The sequence below is a fragment of the Monodelphis domestica genome, chromosome 6 (genome assembly GCF_027887165.1).
Source record: "Monodelphis domestica isolate mMonDom1 chromosome 6, mMonDom1.pri, whole genome shotgun sequence".
NCBI classification, from domain to species: domain Eukaryota; kingdom Metazoa; phylum Chordata; class Mammalia; order Didelphimorphia; family Didelphidae; genus Monodelphis; species Monodelphis domestica.
The window spans coordinates 156,910,890-156,927,561 of NC_077232.1; the positions used below are offsets into that span (position 1 = coordinate 156,910,890).

General features: G+C 33.8%; 1 protein-coding gene across 1 annotated transcript in view; it reads right to left on the reverse strand.

Moving 5' to 3' along the window:
* TMPRSS11A (transmembrane serine protease 11A) overlaps window positions 1–16,672 on the reverse strand; it is a 52,372-nt gene that overhangs the window by 18,156 nt on the left and 17,544 nt on the right. Inside the window, exons 4-6 of the mRNA XM_056803802.1 lie at window positions 14,631–14,698; window positions 8,083–8,243; window positions 2,334–2,372 (exon numbers count right to left, since the gene is read on the reverse strand). Of these exons, the coding sequence (XP_056659780.1) occupies window positions 2,334–2,372; window positions 8,083–8,243; window positions 14,631–14,698 (268 nt within the window). The remainder of the gene's footprint in view (window positions 1–2,333; window positions 2,373–8,082; window positions 8,244–14,630; window positions 14,699–16,672) is intronic.

Here is a 16,672-nt window from a genome sequence, read left to right on the forward strand (position 1 = left end):
CCATGTCTGCCTGAATGACTCCACCAGATGTAAGCATAGACTAATATAACTCCAGATCTTACTGCTCAATAGAATTTCCATTCCTTCATTATTGTACTAACAAAACAATTTTATCAAATACCTTTATTTCAAGGGTTCCCTTGGAAAAAACAGGAAAAAATCAATTCAATAACTCTCTGACAATAAACATGAGTTAAGGTATTAAAACATGAAAATATGTGTTGGCTAAAGTTATATGTCACTCTGATGGAGGAGATCTGAGAAGGAGTTCACTGTAGATAGTGAGGGTTTCCAAATTTTTCTATTTACAAATGTATTGATTACATCAAGCTTCAAGCCATTACAGAACCTCCAGGAAGAATTTTGCAGTTACACAAAGAAGTTTGGCCCATCCATACACAAAGGAAAGACCAAGAAGATGAAAAGTGTCTGGATATTTCTACATTTATTTTGATGGACTTTAAAACTCATCCAATAATAGTATGTGTATCTTGAACAAACTATGCAGATGGGCATTGAGACAGATCCAGAAGTAAAAAGGAGGGAGAGAGCAGACTGGATTGGATTACAAAACCCATTTATTCACTAAGCCTTTTATTACTCCAAAAGTAAAGGCCCATATTTGGCAGTGCCATATATAATACCACTGCCTTTGATGAACTGAAGAAGATTATCACACACAAGGCAATGGAAAGACATATGGTGAGTTTCTACAGATAGCCAATGAGGAAATCCAAAGAAGAATGAAAGTAAATAAGAAATCATTGAGGAGTTATATGGCAGAAAGAGAATATGTGATGATAATATGGCAAAAAGAAAAAGGATGACATATAATGATAGTTGTCCATTGGTACCCTCATGAATTTGAAAGTAACTCTGTAGCAAACTTTGGGAAGAATATGGATAATAAACATGCAAGATGATCAGGCATAGATGAATTGAGATCTACATTATTAGAAGGAATGCCTGAATCAATGGTATTTCAGATTCATTTGGATACAATTGTTTGAATATTGAGAATGTCCCTCTGGATTACCATTTCTTTTTCTGGGGTGATAGCAAGAATGGTTTGTACAAAGTTCCAGAAAACAAGTTTCAGTGAGATCATCAGACAAGCAGACAAGGGTTCCTAAAGCCTGGTATGTGGCATAAACTTCAAAGTTTAGAATCAGAAAGACCTGAGTTCACATAAGAACTCAAACATTTACTAGCTGTGTGACCCTGTGCAAGTCACTTAACCTCTATATGCTTCTATTTCCTCAACAGAGAAACTGGAAAAACAATAGAACCATCCTTAATTGTAAAATGGAGATAATAAGAATGCCTACCTCCTAGGGTTATAGTGATTATCAAATGAGATATTAATTATAAAATATTTGGTACTGAGTCTAGCACATAGTATGTGTTTAAAGAATTCTTGTTCCCTTCCTCACTTTCCAGGAGCCACCTCCCCCCAATGTCTGCCTGAATGACTCCATCAGATATAGGCATACACTAATATAACTCCAGATCTTACTGTTCAATAGAATTTCCGTTCCTTCATTATTGTAAAAACAAAACAATTTTATCAAATACCTTTATTATATGCATCAGGGACAACTATGATGCTTAATATTCTTGCCAAAAGCCTGAGCTGTTTAGAACATGTTACTGATAAAGCAAATAAATGTACTGGGTTCAGACCTTAGATTGACTAGATAAACTTACATAAAGAAAATTGTTTAAAACCACTAATTGTGTGGTTACCTATTGTCAGCCAACTTGTCACTATCTACCAAGAATGACAAGAAAAGGGCATTAATGGCTTAATATGCAAAACATAATTGAAAGCGTATAGTCACATTTTATTTATGGATGAAGGGCAGCATGTTACCCATAGGATTAAGGTCAAACATTAAAACAATGGCTAGTTTCTGTTATTCTTCAGCACAAAACATATTTTGTTGGTTTATCACACTTAAATGTCTCCCTTGGACAAGAAAGTCCCCGTCCTTCAATCCTATTTTTCCTTGCTTTATTAATATGACTCAAAAATATTTTATGACTTAAAAGATCAGCCTTAAAATTCATTTATACTGCTACTTCAGTTTTTTACAAGAATCATTAGTGCATGTGTATGGCATGTTGTCTTCTTTCAGAGAAAACATGAGGCTTTTTTTTACTTCTTTTTGTATCCCTAGTGCCTAACAAAGTGCCTGGCTCAAGTGCCATAATACATGTTTATCGACTGCCTGACATGTTTGTAAATGAAAAAAATGTTGATACTCTCTTGTGAAGGATTTTTCTTTTTTGTTATGGAAATCCTACTATTTAAAGAAAATTCTTAAACTTACATGATTGGACAGTTAGCTTGCCTGTTGTTGAACTCATAGCTGGAAAAAAAAATGAAATATCAAGATTTGAAGTTATTTGGGTCTTTCTCTCTGGCAAACAAAATAGAATCCTGACCAGATGTAGATTCTTGCTTTAAAATCATAATTTCAACTAAATGGTTAAAAGAAAAGAGATCAATTGAATAGGGCGATTATGTGGTATTGAAAGTAATACATTCAGCATTTTCAATAAAACTACGAAATTGGGAGGTATATCAGACAATAACTGATAGACTGATATTCTGAAGTCAATCACTTTGATGGAATTATGATTTCAACAGTGTGAATGTAACCTGTCTATAGCTCCTTATCATATGTAAATCTTTTCTGAGTACTCAAATAAATTCTTCAGAAAATCTACTTAATGCAAAGTGTCTATTTCTAGATCTTTTAGCATTTTATAAATTTGCTGATCCCCAGTAGCTTGTCTTAGTCATTACTCTTGATATATGATCAGCCTCTTCCCTAGGGTGTATGTTTGCCTGGTGATCTATTTTATGTCACTTCTTAAATTCAAGTAATCATGAGTAAAGTACATGGCAGCATATTGACATCCACCATGAATTTCTACATGGTCTTTTGAGTCACTTGCAATTCTAATTCTTTCCATATCATGATTTACATGGAATGATTCTTCTTCCACAAAATCTTAACAGATATTTTCCCCTTCTCAATGAAAATAATCATTCTTATTTCTAGCCTTGCATAAGGCTTTGTTTCTATCTTTCTTATGGCTTAGCTATAATATTAATATTGAGAAAAAATTTGAGTTGGGGACCAAACTGGGATCATTGAAGATCTTGCATAATTTCGCAAAAGTTTCTAGGCCATTTTGTTCCTCTTATTCAGTTCTGGACCCACCTCTTTATCCAGTTGCTGAGTCTGACCAAGATTTATTTCTGATGGACTGACTTTATGAACTGCCTAGCAACCTGCATTTCAAAATCTAGGCAAGAAGTAATTTTTATCCCTTCCTTCTTTTTATCCAAGGATTCTAAGGCAAATCAAAGGGGATGAGTTAGACGATGAAATTCTATAATCAGTAAAGGTAGAACTTCTTAACTCATTTTTTTCCTGTTAAAATGATAATTTTTTTAACTGGAAAAAATAGAGTAAAAAAAATAACTACTATGTAGATGATATACAAAGTAGGGAAATGGTACGCGTAGAGATGGTTATTTTGTGATTGTGAACCAGAGCTAGGAACTGGCCAGAAGCTGTTTATTGGTCAAGGAGCAGAAACAGACGTGTATAGAACCTTATTGGGTTCTTTGTTTCTGTCCCTGTCCTGGTCTAAAGCCTATAAATAAGTAACTACAGTAGGGAGCAAAGACCAAAGTGAAAGCTGAAGTTCTAATGTTCTGAACGTTTCAGCTAGCTGACAAGGGTGAGGGTCAATAGCTGTATACTACATTCCATACTATATACCCATTCCTCCCCAAACTAAACTAGGATCAAGAGCTTTGAGAGCTCAGACCAAGACTATGCAATGATCAAACTTCACCCTAGAGTAAATTCCCTTGGGTGCACTGAAAGTTTGAAGGTCTTTAGTCTGAATCACCCATAAGATTCTAAATCATAGCACTCCACCTGAAGAAAGCAGCAATAGGACCATGGAGAAAACAAATTAGAATCAAACTAGTCCTAGAATTCCCTATAGAAAGCATAGAACCAAGCTCTAACATGAAGTCCTAAATGAGTAAATAAGATGGGAAGAATGTGTAAATAACAAAGACAAAAAAAAATCTCAGCATAAAAACTATTGTCATAACAGGGACACCAAACTCAAGGAAAAAATAAAAGACACTTCAAGGAGAGGCTCAAAGAAAAAAAAGTTTGAACACAGAATTAAATAGAATTTGTAGAAGAAATTGATCTAGTTTTTTTAATGTTAAAATTATTTTATAATGAGGTGCTAGAGAAAGAAAAAATTTGGAGGAGAAATGAGAGCCTTAGAGGAATGATTCGAAAGGATAAATAAAGCCTTAGTTTTTAAGAGATGTACAACCTTGCCCAAGTAACAGATTCCTTGAAAATTATCATGGACCAAATAGAAGTTAATTAGTATGAGACAAGAAGTATAAAACAAAATAAAAAACTGAAAAAACCACACCTAATCTAGAAAACAGTAAAAGAAAAAATAATTTAAGAAACACTGAACTGCCTGAAAGCAACGACAACAACAACAACAACAACAAAGCCAGGATACTTATAATTAATAATAATAATAGTGGAGGCGTTCAATGTACCTTCTTTCAGAACTAGATAAATTTAAACAAAACCTAAACAAGAAGCAAATAAAAGAACTTGATTAATTTTGCAAACATTTGAGACAATAAACCTCTGGTGATTATTGAATGAAGGTAACAGGTAATATATATATGTCTTACCTGTATATGACAGAAAAACTGACCATGTATTATGGCATTAAAAACTTCACAAAGAAAAGTAGAACTATTACACATATCCTTTAGTGATCACAATAATACTTAGGGTAAAGTTTATATTATCAACAAAAGAAAGAAAGAGCAAATCAATATATCTAGAATGAAACTTAAAACTATAGACCAATATGTCTAATCAACATTTATACAAAAATTAAATATGAGCAATTTTTGTATACAGCAATAAGTCACAATTATTATATACAATGCCTAGGTTGAATTTAGACCAGTAAAGAAAGATTGGTTCAATAAAGCATCACCAAAATAGACCATATGATTGTAAGAACCACAAAAAATCAATATCAATAAAGTCCTATTCTTGTTAAAAACACTAGAAAACATAGGAATAGTTGCAGTTCAGTCTTTTTTCTATCATTCCCTACTCTTCCTACCCTTATTTGGAGTTTTCTTGCCAAAAATACTAGATTAGTTTGTCATTTCCTCCTCCAGCTCATTTCACATAGGAAGAAATTGATGCAAACAGGGTTAAGTGACTTGTCCAGTGCCACACAACTAGCAAGTTTCTGAAGTGAAATTTTAAAGTCAGGAATATGTTTTCTTGACTCCAGACCAAACACTCTATCCATTCTATCACATAAATGCCCTTGGAATAAACAGACTTTTTACTAATAAGATAAATAATATTTTTTCTAAAACTCAGAACTGAGAAATTAAAAACTCTGGTTAAATACTAAAGTAGAAATTCTGAAAATTAAAAAAAAAATAAGATGAACAAAATTGAAAGCAAAGATCAAATTAAATAAAACAAACACTCTACCTAGAAGTATTCTTTCAGGACCTGTTTAAAACAGAGGAATAAATATGCAATAAAGAAAAAGTAAACTGACTGCCTCACAGCTTTATCTATAGCTATATATCAGCTTGAAGTGACAATTCACTGATTTATCATATTAATTTAATGATACTTTAAAGAAACATCACTTGAAAAGTGATTTCAAATGACTGATAGTATTTATAAAGCCAGCATCTTGCCTGGCTAGTTTTACTGTCAATCTGTAAAGTAGAAAACATCAGAAACAACAGTTAGATACCCATAATCTACTATTCTATCAGAGAAACAATAATTATTCGAATGACTAATCCAACCCACATTGAATGTGGCTGGGCTCATCCTGGCTCTTAACTGGGTCCACACACTGTTATTTACTAGATTTAGAATGACAAAAAGCTTTTTCTCCATCACTGAAAATTGCCCCATTAGCACTTGCAAGTCAATAGTTTCTTTCTTGGGGTTATATTTATTTAAGTCATTCATTAACTTAACTGGAAGTTGTCAACAGTTGATATTATTGTGCACAGAACAGCTTGATACAGGACTGACTTTGATCATTCTTATAGGGAATTTTAAACCTGTTTTGGGTTCCTTGTCAACTTCAGAAAAGAATTTAAAAAGTCACTCTCAGGCTACTTGGGAAGATTGATTTTCAAGGGGAAGAGGTGCTAAAGAATTTGAAATAATGTCCCGACATTCTTACATTCATATGTCCTTATATGAGAAAAGTCTGTGTGATGTACAGGGAAAAACAATGTTCTTTTTTTCAACTAATTAATTTATTTAGAATATTTTTCCATGGCTACATTACTCATGCTTTCCCCCACCCTTTTTCCTTCCCCACTTCCTGAGCTAACAAGTAAGTCCACTGGATTATACATGTATCATTGAAAAACAATGTTCTTGAAAGAATGAGACCTGGGCTATAATTTTGGTTCTAAGCACTTTCCAGTTACATAGTGATTGGAAAGTCATTCACTCTTTCTAAGTCTCAGTTTCCTCATTTGTATAATAAGACCAATCTATCTGTCTGTCTATCTATCTATCTATCTATCTATCTATCTATCTATCTATCTATCTATCTATCTATCTACTTGTCTGTCTGTCTGTCTATGTCAGGCATCTAGGTAGCACAGTGGATAGAAGTCGTCTGGAGTCAGGAATACCTGAGTTCAAATTTGGCCTCATATTCTCTTACTTACTAGTCGGGTGACCGAGCAAGTCACTTAACCTGGCCTACTTTAGTTTCCTAACATGTAAAATGAGATAGAGAAGGAAATGGAAAGCCATTCCAATATCTTTGCCAAGAAAACCCCAAATGTGGTTGGATAAGACTAAAACATGACTAAACAACAATAAATATAGCATTTACTTGACAGGGTTGCTATAAATGTCAACTGTGACAATGTATACAAAGTGTTTCTCAAACCAGAAAATGGTAAGATAAATGTTGATTCTAGTAATAATTGTTCACAGAAAGCAACTTTTATTTTTAATTTCTCTAGAGGAAGACACTGATTCCAACTAAGTATCTTCTGGTTAAAAAATGTGGGTCAGAGCAAGGGAAGGAAAAGTAACTCTTAATTTTGTTGTTCTTGGTGTCCTTCATCTATATGAATGCTTTCAGGCTGCCATGATGCCAATCCTAAGGAACAACTTTCCTGTTAGAACTTGCTTTTGCTACCCATATCTTTAACCATTTGGGGGGAAATAGTATGTACACCATTATATATGTTCTTTGAATGAAATATTCTTGACTGTGTTCCAGGTTCCACTTGAAAATTCAGAAGTTGCAGAATACCCTAGCTTTTTCCGTGGCAAAGACAGCTTCAGCTAGCCCATATCTCTGATCTACTTTATTAACTTCTGCTATTTTGGACTGTCTACCATCAGTTGCTTCATCCAACAGAAAACAAAAGTCACTCCATGACCCATCTAACTAAGAATTGATGAGGTTTCATTGTAAATCACACCTTTAATAGAGATAATTCCGGGAAAATTCTGAAATGTTACTTATTCACTTAATCCATATCTTCTTTCCCTGTTTGTTTGCTCATTTATTAAGTTGTTTGCTTGTTTGTTTAGTCCTTTTGGCCACTCATCTATGTGTGTATTTTTATTTATTGAGGCAGCAAGGTGTCACAGTGGACTCAAGTTAGGAAGACCCAAAATGATATCTAACTTTAGACACTAACTAGCTGTTTGACTTTAGGTAAATCATATAATCTCTGCCTTAGTATTCTGACTGCTAAAATGGGGTTAATAACAGAACCTTCTTCCTACAGTTGTTGCGAGGTTCAAATGAGATAATGTTTGTGAAGAACGTAGCACATAGAGGATGCTTTAAACAATTCTTATTTCTTTCTACTTATTCATTTACTCATTCTTTATTCATATGCTGAAAGAATGACAAATAAATTTAAAAGTAAATGCATTAACACAAAAGTTAATGATAACTGGAAAAAATACCTACCATTGAGCTGAAGTGAGGAGGCATTTATTTTCAGAGCTCTGGTGGCCCTTATTTTCTGATTTAAAATGCTATGAATCTTTTTCTCCCTTGTTTCTCTTCTCTCTTTGGTGGGAAACTGAAATATCATCACAACATCTGCTTTCACACCATCTATCTCTGGTCTACAAGACAGAAAAAGACAAATAAAGATGTCATGGGGGTGGGGAACACTAGAATAGGAATTAAAAGACATGGATTCAAGTCCCAGCTCTACCACTTCCCAACTAGGTGAACATAGCATAAATCCTTAGTTTCTTCATCTATAATCAAAATTAAATGGTTTCACTGCACAACCTCGAAGGTTTCTTTGCACTTACTCTCATTTGATTTCAAAACATTTTGTGCTCATATTGTGCAGTTAATATATATTAACATTTTTATTTTGTTTATATGTACTATAAATGCGTTATCTTTCCCCTATTAAACTGCAAGGGCAGCTAGGTCATGCAGTTCATGAGAGTGGTCTCTCTGGTATCAGAAGAACTTGAGATCAAATCCAGTCCTAGGCACTTACTAATTGGGTGACCCTGGACAAATCACTTAATCTATTTGCCTCAGTTTTCTTATCTGTAAAATGAGCTAGAGAAGTAATTTAAAACTACTCCAGTATCTTTCACAAGAAAACCCCAAAGAAGGGTACAGAGAGTTGTATACAACTAATTGACTAAATAACAAATTAATTGCAAGCTTCTCAAGTTATGGGAATCTATTATATTTATCTTTATAGTTCCATTAATAGGTAGAGAAATAAAGTGTACATGTTCCAGTGAATCTGTGATCTCTTCAATCTAGACATTCCCTCCAACAAGGAGGAAGTTCATCCTCCCATCCATGCCTGCCCTTCCTTTATAATTCTTGTCCATGTCTTCCTATACATTCTTGACGCAATGGATTAGAGACCTTCCTTGTGCTCTGTGAAATCCTTCGAATACCATTGACTCATGTGGGTTGAGCATTTCCCTTACTCTTTACATATGACTAACCCATTTTCTCCATCATAAACTATATGTAACAGGGACTTAGTACAGTGCCTACCATGTAGTAAGTGTTACTTTTTTTAAAAATCCGTACCTTTTGTCTCAGGATCCATACTTAATACTATCTACAAGGCAGGAGAGTGGTAAGGACTAGGCATTTGGGGTTAAGTGACTTGCCTAGGGTTACATACCTACAATCTGACATCAGATTTTAAACCAAGGTTTCCCATCTTTAGGCCTGGCTCTCTATCTAGTAAGCCACCTAGCCAACCATGTTTAATAAATTCTTATGAATCCATTGAGTAATTTAATAAATATTCAGTTGAGTCAAAACTTCCAATTTGAGCAGAATTATGTTTAAATTGTTTGGCATAGTGGTGGCTTATTTTGTCCATTCTACATGATTTTTTATTTTTATTCTTCTCCTTCTTCTTATCCCATAGAAGAAATTTTTCCTTTGCTTTTTTTCCTTTTACATCATTAACTAAGTCTATTTTCATAATTAATCATAAGGTGTGTCAACACGGGTACATAAGCAGTGATATCATAAGGTAAGATGTGGTAAAGACAGATGTGTACTTACAACATCTTTGCTTAATGCAATACCACAGGGATGAATTATACCCTCTTTCAAAAAATGAGTTTATTTCCAGACTACTTATCAAATATATTCATATGCAAAAATATTCTGGTATAGATTTGCCTAGGAATATGATTTTATTTCTCTTGTTTGTAGTTTATGTTTTAAATCCTTGGACTAAAAAGCTGAAAAATGACTCTTCCAGATTCTCCAAGCTAAATAAGGGGGGGAAATAGCTAATGAGAAGATGCTATATATCAGTTTTTAAATAGTTCATATATTTTACCAGATCTGCAACTAGTAAAGGGTATACAGATATTTGTCAATTAATCACTTTAAACTTAAAGTGATTAATTATAATATATATAAACATATTTGTAATATATGTTAAACTCCTGCTATGTGCATTGTGTTAGGTGCTAGAATCACAAATACTATTAATTTTAAAGTTCCCATTTACAAGGAGGTTAAGGTTTTGATTTGGGGTGATTCATACTTCCTTCTCAAAATGCTTCATTTTCTTCTCTGGCAACAACCATTCCCGAAACTTGTCTTGTGGTCCTCTTTCTGCTTATGTTACCACCTGACCACACCTATTGTTGAACTGTTCTCTGTCATGATATCCACACCCTATATTCTCCATCCAGCTCCTAGTGATCTCTCCATTTAAAAATATTTAGTGTGAGCATAGTACCTCAGAAAACTGTAAACACAACAAATCAGGGCTGAACTTACTGGCTTGTAGATTATCTAGATTTAGGGAAATGATGGAGAAAATATTAATAATGCAGATTATACTTAAAAGCATGTTGTGTTTTTTAAAAAGCCATTTAGTAAAAAATTTATTAGTAGATCTCTCTACTCATCTGCTTTATCCCATCAGAGCTGCTGGCCTCAATTGCTTTTGCTCCACATAAAAGAATTCCTAGTTAGTGCTGTGTTCTATTTCACTCAAATTAATGAATCTGAAGATTAGGACTTTAGATTGTACTGGATACCAAATGAACAACAAATTCTCTTTTAGCTTTTTCATTCTACACCCAATTATTGTTTTGCTCAAAAACATCTGAGTAAGGGGAAGATGAAATCATACTAGATATTAAATGAGCTCTGCTAAAACACATTTGTTGTAGCAATTCAGTAATCATAACTCAAAACTAAACCAGGAAGTTTTTGAATTCATGACTTCTTAATCATGATCCAAGTGGCAGAATTATTAGAATATTAGAAAAAGAAGGGATCTTAGAGATCAAATCACTATTCATGGGCCCAGAAAGATAAAAGCATATGGCATAGTATATGCCCCTTGATTTATTAAGATCATGGTTTGAATCTCCCTTCTGACATTTACTAACTTTGTGAGTTGGGCAAGTCACCTAATTTTTGTTATTCTCAGTTGCAAAAGAGGAATAATAATATTTATGTTACCTCCTTTGCAGGATTGTTGTGAGATAAATGCTTTGTGAAATGTAAAGTGCTATGTAAATATGAGCTTTTAAATTAAGGATGAAAACAAGACCGTTGACCCCTGAGTCTTATATTCATTTTATTATATTGTGGGGCCAGTAAATACTCAATAAGCCAGCCAATACTTTCAGAGGACTACAAACTAGAGCTAGAATAAACCTTAAAGATCCTCTAGTTTTACTTCCTAATTTTTTCAGAGGAGGAAACTGAGGTCCAGAGGGTTTATATGACTTTCCCAAGGGAACATAGATGATAAGTAATAGAGCTGAATTTCAGAATCAGGTTTTGTGATTCCAATTTCAGTGATTCAAGTTTAAGCTCCTTTCCTTTGTAATACAATACCTCTAACCAGGTTGAAATCACCCTGAGCCACCAATGAATTATTTTGTGAAACAGTATAAACCAGTGATGATGAACCTATGGCATGGGTGCCAATGATGGCATGCAGAGTACTCTCTGTGGGCATGTGGCCACCACACCCCCAAAAAAGTTTGTAACTAGAAAGGCAGAGGGACTCAGGCAGAGCTGCTCCCTCCCCCCTCTCCACCTGGCCTAAGGACATTCCTCACTTCACTTGCTTTGACACCAAGGAGCCCAATGGGAGTGCTTTTTCTCTCCCCTGTGTGTGGTAAGGGGTGGGGTGTGGCATTCCTGGCTCTTGGTGGTGGAGAGGGGCATATCATGAAGTCTCTGGAGGAGGCAGTCATGGCACTTCTTCTCTAAAAGGTTTACCATCACCGAAATAAGCCATTTTGAGTAACCCAATCACCATCAGCTAATGAAAACCGGAACTTTTTCCTTGAGAAAAGGGATGAATTTTCCAGGAATCCATTAAAGAGTATATATACTTCATGGTGTAAAAAGGGAATTCATATCTATTATTGGTTGGTGATGTGTGGTTTTTTGGTCACTCAACTAATTTTCAAAAGATCATTAGAGCTGTACTATACTCTCTCAGTATATTACTAAAACCAAAAAAAAAGCTAACAAAGGAAAAATACTTGTCCCAAGCCACAAGTTAAACTCCTTTTCAGCAATATCTGTTACTTTTGGAAATCACAAAAGAAAAAAATGTTAATCCCCCTTTAGCAGTCAATTTATTAGCTACTTAAAAAAAAGTTTGATATGGCAGGTAGGGCCAAGATGGCAGAGAATAGGTAGATACTATCCTGAACTGTCCCAAATTCATTCCCAAACAACATTAAAATAATACCTCAAAATGAATTCTGGAGTGGCAGAACGTATAAAAGTTTCACAGACCGTAAGGCAATTGGACAGGAGATTACAGGGGTCCCTTTGCTGGCACTTGGTCCAGGATTCTGTTGCATTGCCTATATGTGGATTAGAGTTCCAGGACTGAGTCTCTGTCCCAGGAAGAGAAGGACCATTAGCACACCAAAGCTTACTGCCACATGAGGGCAGGGATCCTGGTTACAGTTCCAGAAGAGAATAGAGTGAATGTGGTTGCTCAAAAGCCAAAGAACAGCCTGGGAACTTTTTCTTAAATCATATCACCTTGGAAGAAATGAAAACTTGTAGACCCCACCCCCCAGAACTAGCTCTGAAAACAGCTACTCAAATGTATCATAGAGTTAAAAATAAAGAAATAGACTGGGAAAATGAGCAAACAACAATATAAAGAACCTGATCATAGAAAGTTACTATGATGCCAGGGAAAATCAAGATACAAATCAAGAAGACAAAAGTTAAAACTGCTACATCCAAAGCCTCAAAGAATAATGTGAACTTGTCTAAGGCTCAAAAACAATTCCTAGAAGAGCTCAAAAAAGGATTTTAAAAATCAAATAAGAGGTAGACTAAAAATTGGAAAAAAGAAATTAAAGTGATGCAAGAAAATAAATGAAAAAAGAATCAACAGTTTATTTTAAAAAGAACCAAAATACTAAGAAAATGTCACCTTAAAAGACAGATTGGAGAACAGCTAAGTGGTTCTCTGGATTGAGAGGTATGCTTAGAGATGGGAGGTTCTAGATTTAAATCTGGCCTCAGACACTTTCTAACTATGTGACCTTGGGTGAGTCACTTTTCCGCAATTGCTTAGCCCTAACTGCTCTTCTGCCTTGGAACACTGCAGTACACAATATTGATTCCAATATGGATGGAATGAGTTTGTTTTTTTTTAAATAGATTGGTTAAATATTAAAGGAAGCATAAAAACCTACTGAAAAGAAGAATTTTTAAAATTAAAAATAGACAAGGAAGAGCCAAGATGGCAGAATAGAAGCAGGAAAAGCTGGAACCACTATGAGAATCCTTTCCAAACAGCCTTAAAATAATGCCTCAAAATGAATACTAGAGTGAAAGAAGCAACAAGTAGATGGAGTGCAGCAACCATCATGAAGAGAACAATTTGAAAAGTAGGCAGAGTGTCTGATTCACTGGGGAGAGATGGGAGCACAGCCAGCAGGGAGTAACACCAAGGAGTACTAGGGCAAGCCAACAGCAAGCTTCTCCTTCACTCCACATATACTGCTTCAGGTTCTGAAAGCGTTAAGTGTTGTCAGGCCCCAAAAGAACCCCTAGAAGAATTGAAAAGAGGTTTAAAAAACAAATAATAGGAGATTGACAGGAAAACTTAACAGCTTGTGTAAAAAATTCACTGAAGAAATAAACTTCCTAAAAACTAGAGTAGGTCAAAAGGAAATAGAAACACAAAAATACACTGAAAATAAAAAAAAAAAGAACAAAAACTAGTTGGCCAAATGGAAATTGAAGCAAAAAAAAATACCATACACAATGAAGAAAACTACTCATAAAAGATTAGGATTGGCCAAATGGACAAGGAAACATGCACACACACACACACACACACAAACTTATGGAAGAAAATAACTCCCTATAAATTAGATTTAGGTAAATAGAAGCTAATTAATATATGAGACATCAGGACAGAACAAGGTAAAATCAAAAGAATAAAAAAGTATAAGAAAATCTAAAATACCTCTCTAAAAGACAACTGACCTGGAAAATAGATCAAGAAGAGATAAATTATGAATGACCTAATTATTCTCATCAATACAAAGATCAAAGACAATTCCAAATGGGTTATGTTGAAAAATTCAATTCACTTCCAGAGAAAAATTGAAATCTGAATTAAATTTGAAGCATACTTTTTTAAACTTTATTTTTCTTGTTTGTTTTTAACTGTGTTTTCTTTTATAACATGACTAAAATGGAAAAGTATTTTGTATGACTAAGCATGTATAACCTATAAAAATTTCTTGCCACCTTAATGAAGAAGAAGAGGAGGGAAGGAGAGAATTGGGGACTCAAAGTTTTTAAAAAAGAACACTAAAATTATTTTACATGTAATGAAGAAAAAAATAAAATAAAATGTACTTAAAATTGATGTGAAAAGCCTTCCAAAGTAAGGAATTTTACTAAATATATTTTGCAAGTCATGAGTTCTTTCCTATGCTTATTCAATTACCTTTACCCAGTCTATATTTTCTAAATATACTTACGTCAGTTGGATTACTTGATTCTTAATATAATGTTTGCTTAAGATAGAATCCATAAATGTCTCATCCACCTGATTTAAAAAAAGAGAGAGAAAATGTATTACCACAAAGAGGATATTTTGCAATAAGAGTGAGTTCTTAATTAAGAATCAAGTCATTCACAATGAATTACAGCTGAAGGATATTATCATTACCTAGCCTAATTACACAATATCTAGCTTATGCACATGTACTACCGTATTAGTCACTTCATTTTTTCTTAGATTCTTCTTTTGTCTATTCTTTTAATATTGCTACTTCCTTTTGGCATATATTCTTATTCCCAGAAATAGCTATATTTCTTCTTCCTAATTTTTCCTGAATATTATTCTCCTTAAACCTTTAAATAATATTTTATTTTAAATTTATATGAACTGAATTCATAAAGTGCTTTTCAAACCTAAAAGTTTGAAAAAATGCTAGCTAATTATTATTACTATTATTTTAATATGAATATGTGTAAATTGGACTTGCCATTTTAAAAAAATGTATAATGCCTCTTAACTACCTAGCCTGTTGTCACAATATAGGATACTAACCCCAAGAAAAGAATTAATTACTACTGAATGGATTAAAGAAAAACCTACTACCATGATCCATGAATCACACTAATATTCTGTTTTAGAACTGTGGGTTTATGGATCCAATCATTCTAAAAGAAAAGGAATTTTTAATTACATTAAAAATAACTAAAATATCTTTATTTCTTGATTCAGAAAAAAAATCACTGATATAAATATGCCCCAAGGGCAAAAGCAGAATGGTTCTTTATATATCTGTATATTCATAGTAGCACTTTTTGTAATGACAAATAATTAACAAAGTATATGTTTTTTAACTTTGGGAATGAATAAATACATGTTTCTACATAAGTATAATGTAAATATAAATAAAGAATTTAGAGAAGCAAAGGAAGACTTATATATGAACCAATGCAGAATGAATTAAGCAACAATAAGAAAATATTATAGAAAGTCACTAAAACAATGTAAATGGGAGGGACATACAAAGAAATTGAACTTTGTATAATCATATTCACCAACAAATTTGACCTGAGAAAAAAGTTGAGAAAATTACATCCTTCTGTTCTTTACAGAGACCAGAGACTGTGGATGTGAACTTTAACATATAATGTCCCCAACTTCATCAATGTGTTATTGTTTCCTCTGAATTGCTTTTTTTCCTTCCTTCCTTCCTTCCTTCCTTCCTTCCTTCCTTCCTTCCTTCCTTCCTTCCTTCCTTCCTTCCTTCCGTCCTTCATTCCTACCCTCCTTCCCTCCTCTATTTCTTCTTTTCCTCCTTCCTTTCTTTTCTTTTTCTTACATGAAATGGCTTACTGGTTAAAGAAGTAGAGAGAAGATGTATTTGGAAATAAAAATGATACAAAATACACCAATAAAATAATGGTTCATGGATAAAGGCAGCAAATAAAGAATAAACTTTTTGGAGGCTGATTATGGAAAGGAAGGAGAAGAAAAAAAGGAGAAGAGAGATTATATGTGAACAGGGCCCTTCTTTAGATAAAAGAGGATAGACTCATTTGTATATATGAAGAGGTTAGATTTTTCAAAATACAAGATTTCATTTTATGATTGTTTGGAAGAAAAGGTAGCTTGAAAGAAACAAATTCAAGAAGTGGAGATGTGCTATGAAAGTTTTTATAGGTCTGATTTTTCTCTGTAGATCATGAGGTCATTAACAATAAGAGGTAGGTATAGGGGGAGGAAACAGGGCTTTAGGAAAGAATTGTACGTTTTTAATTAGTTCAGTTGGCTTCCACAATAGAGTATAACCCAAGGGAGAGTAATAAAATTACTTTGGCAACCATTAGTCTGAAGCTGTATTAACCTGAGTGCCAGATAGGAAATAAAAGGCCACTGTTTTTGTGCTACGGTTGTACATATTGTGCCATTGGTGACCTAGTCCAAGTTGTATCTGGCACCAACAAGTAGTAATGTTTGCCAATGAACACTGGATGGCAGCAATGTGTGTTGATTATAAATATG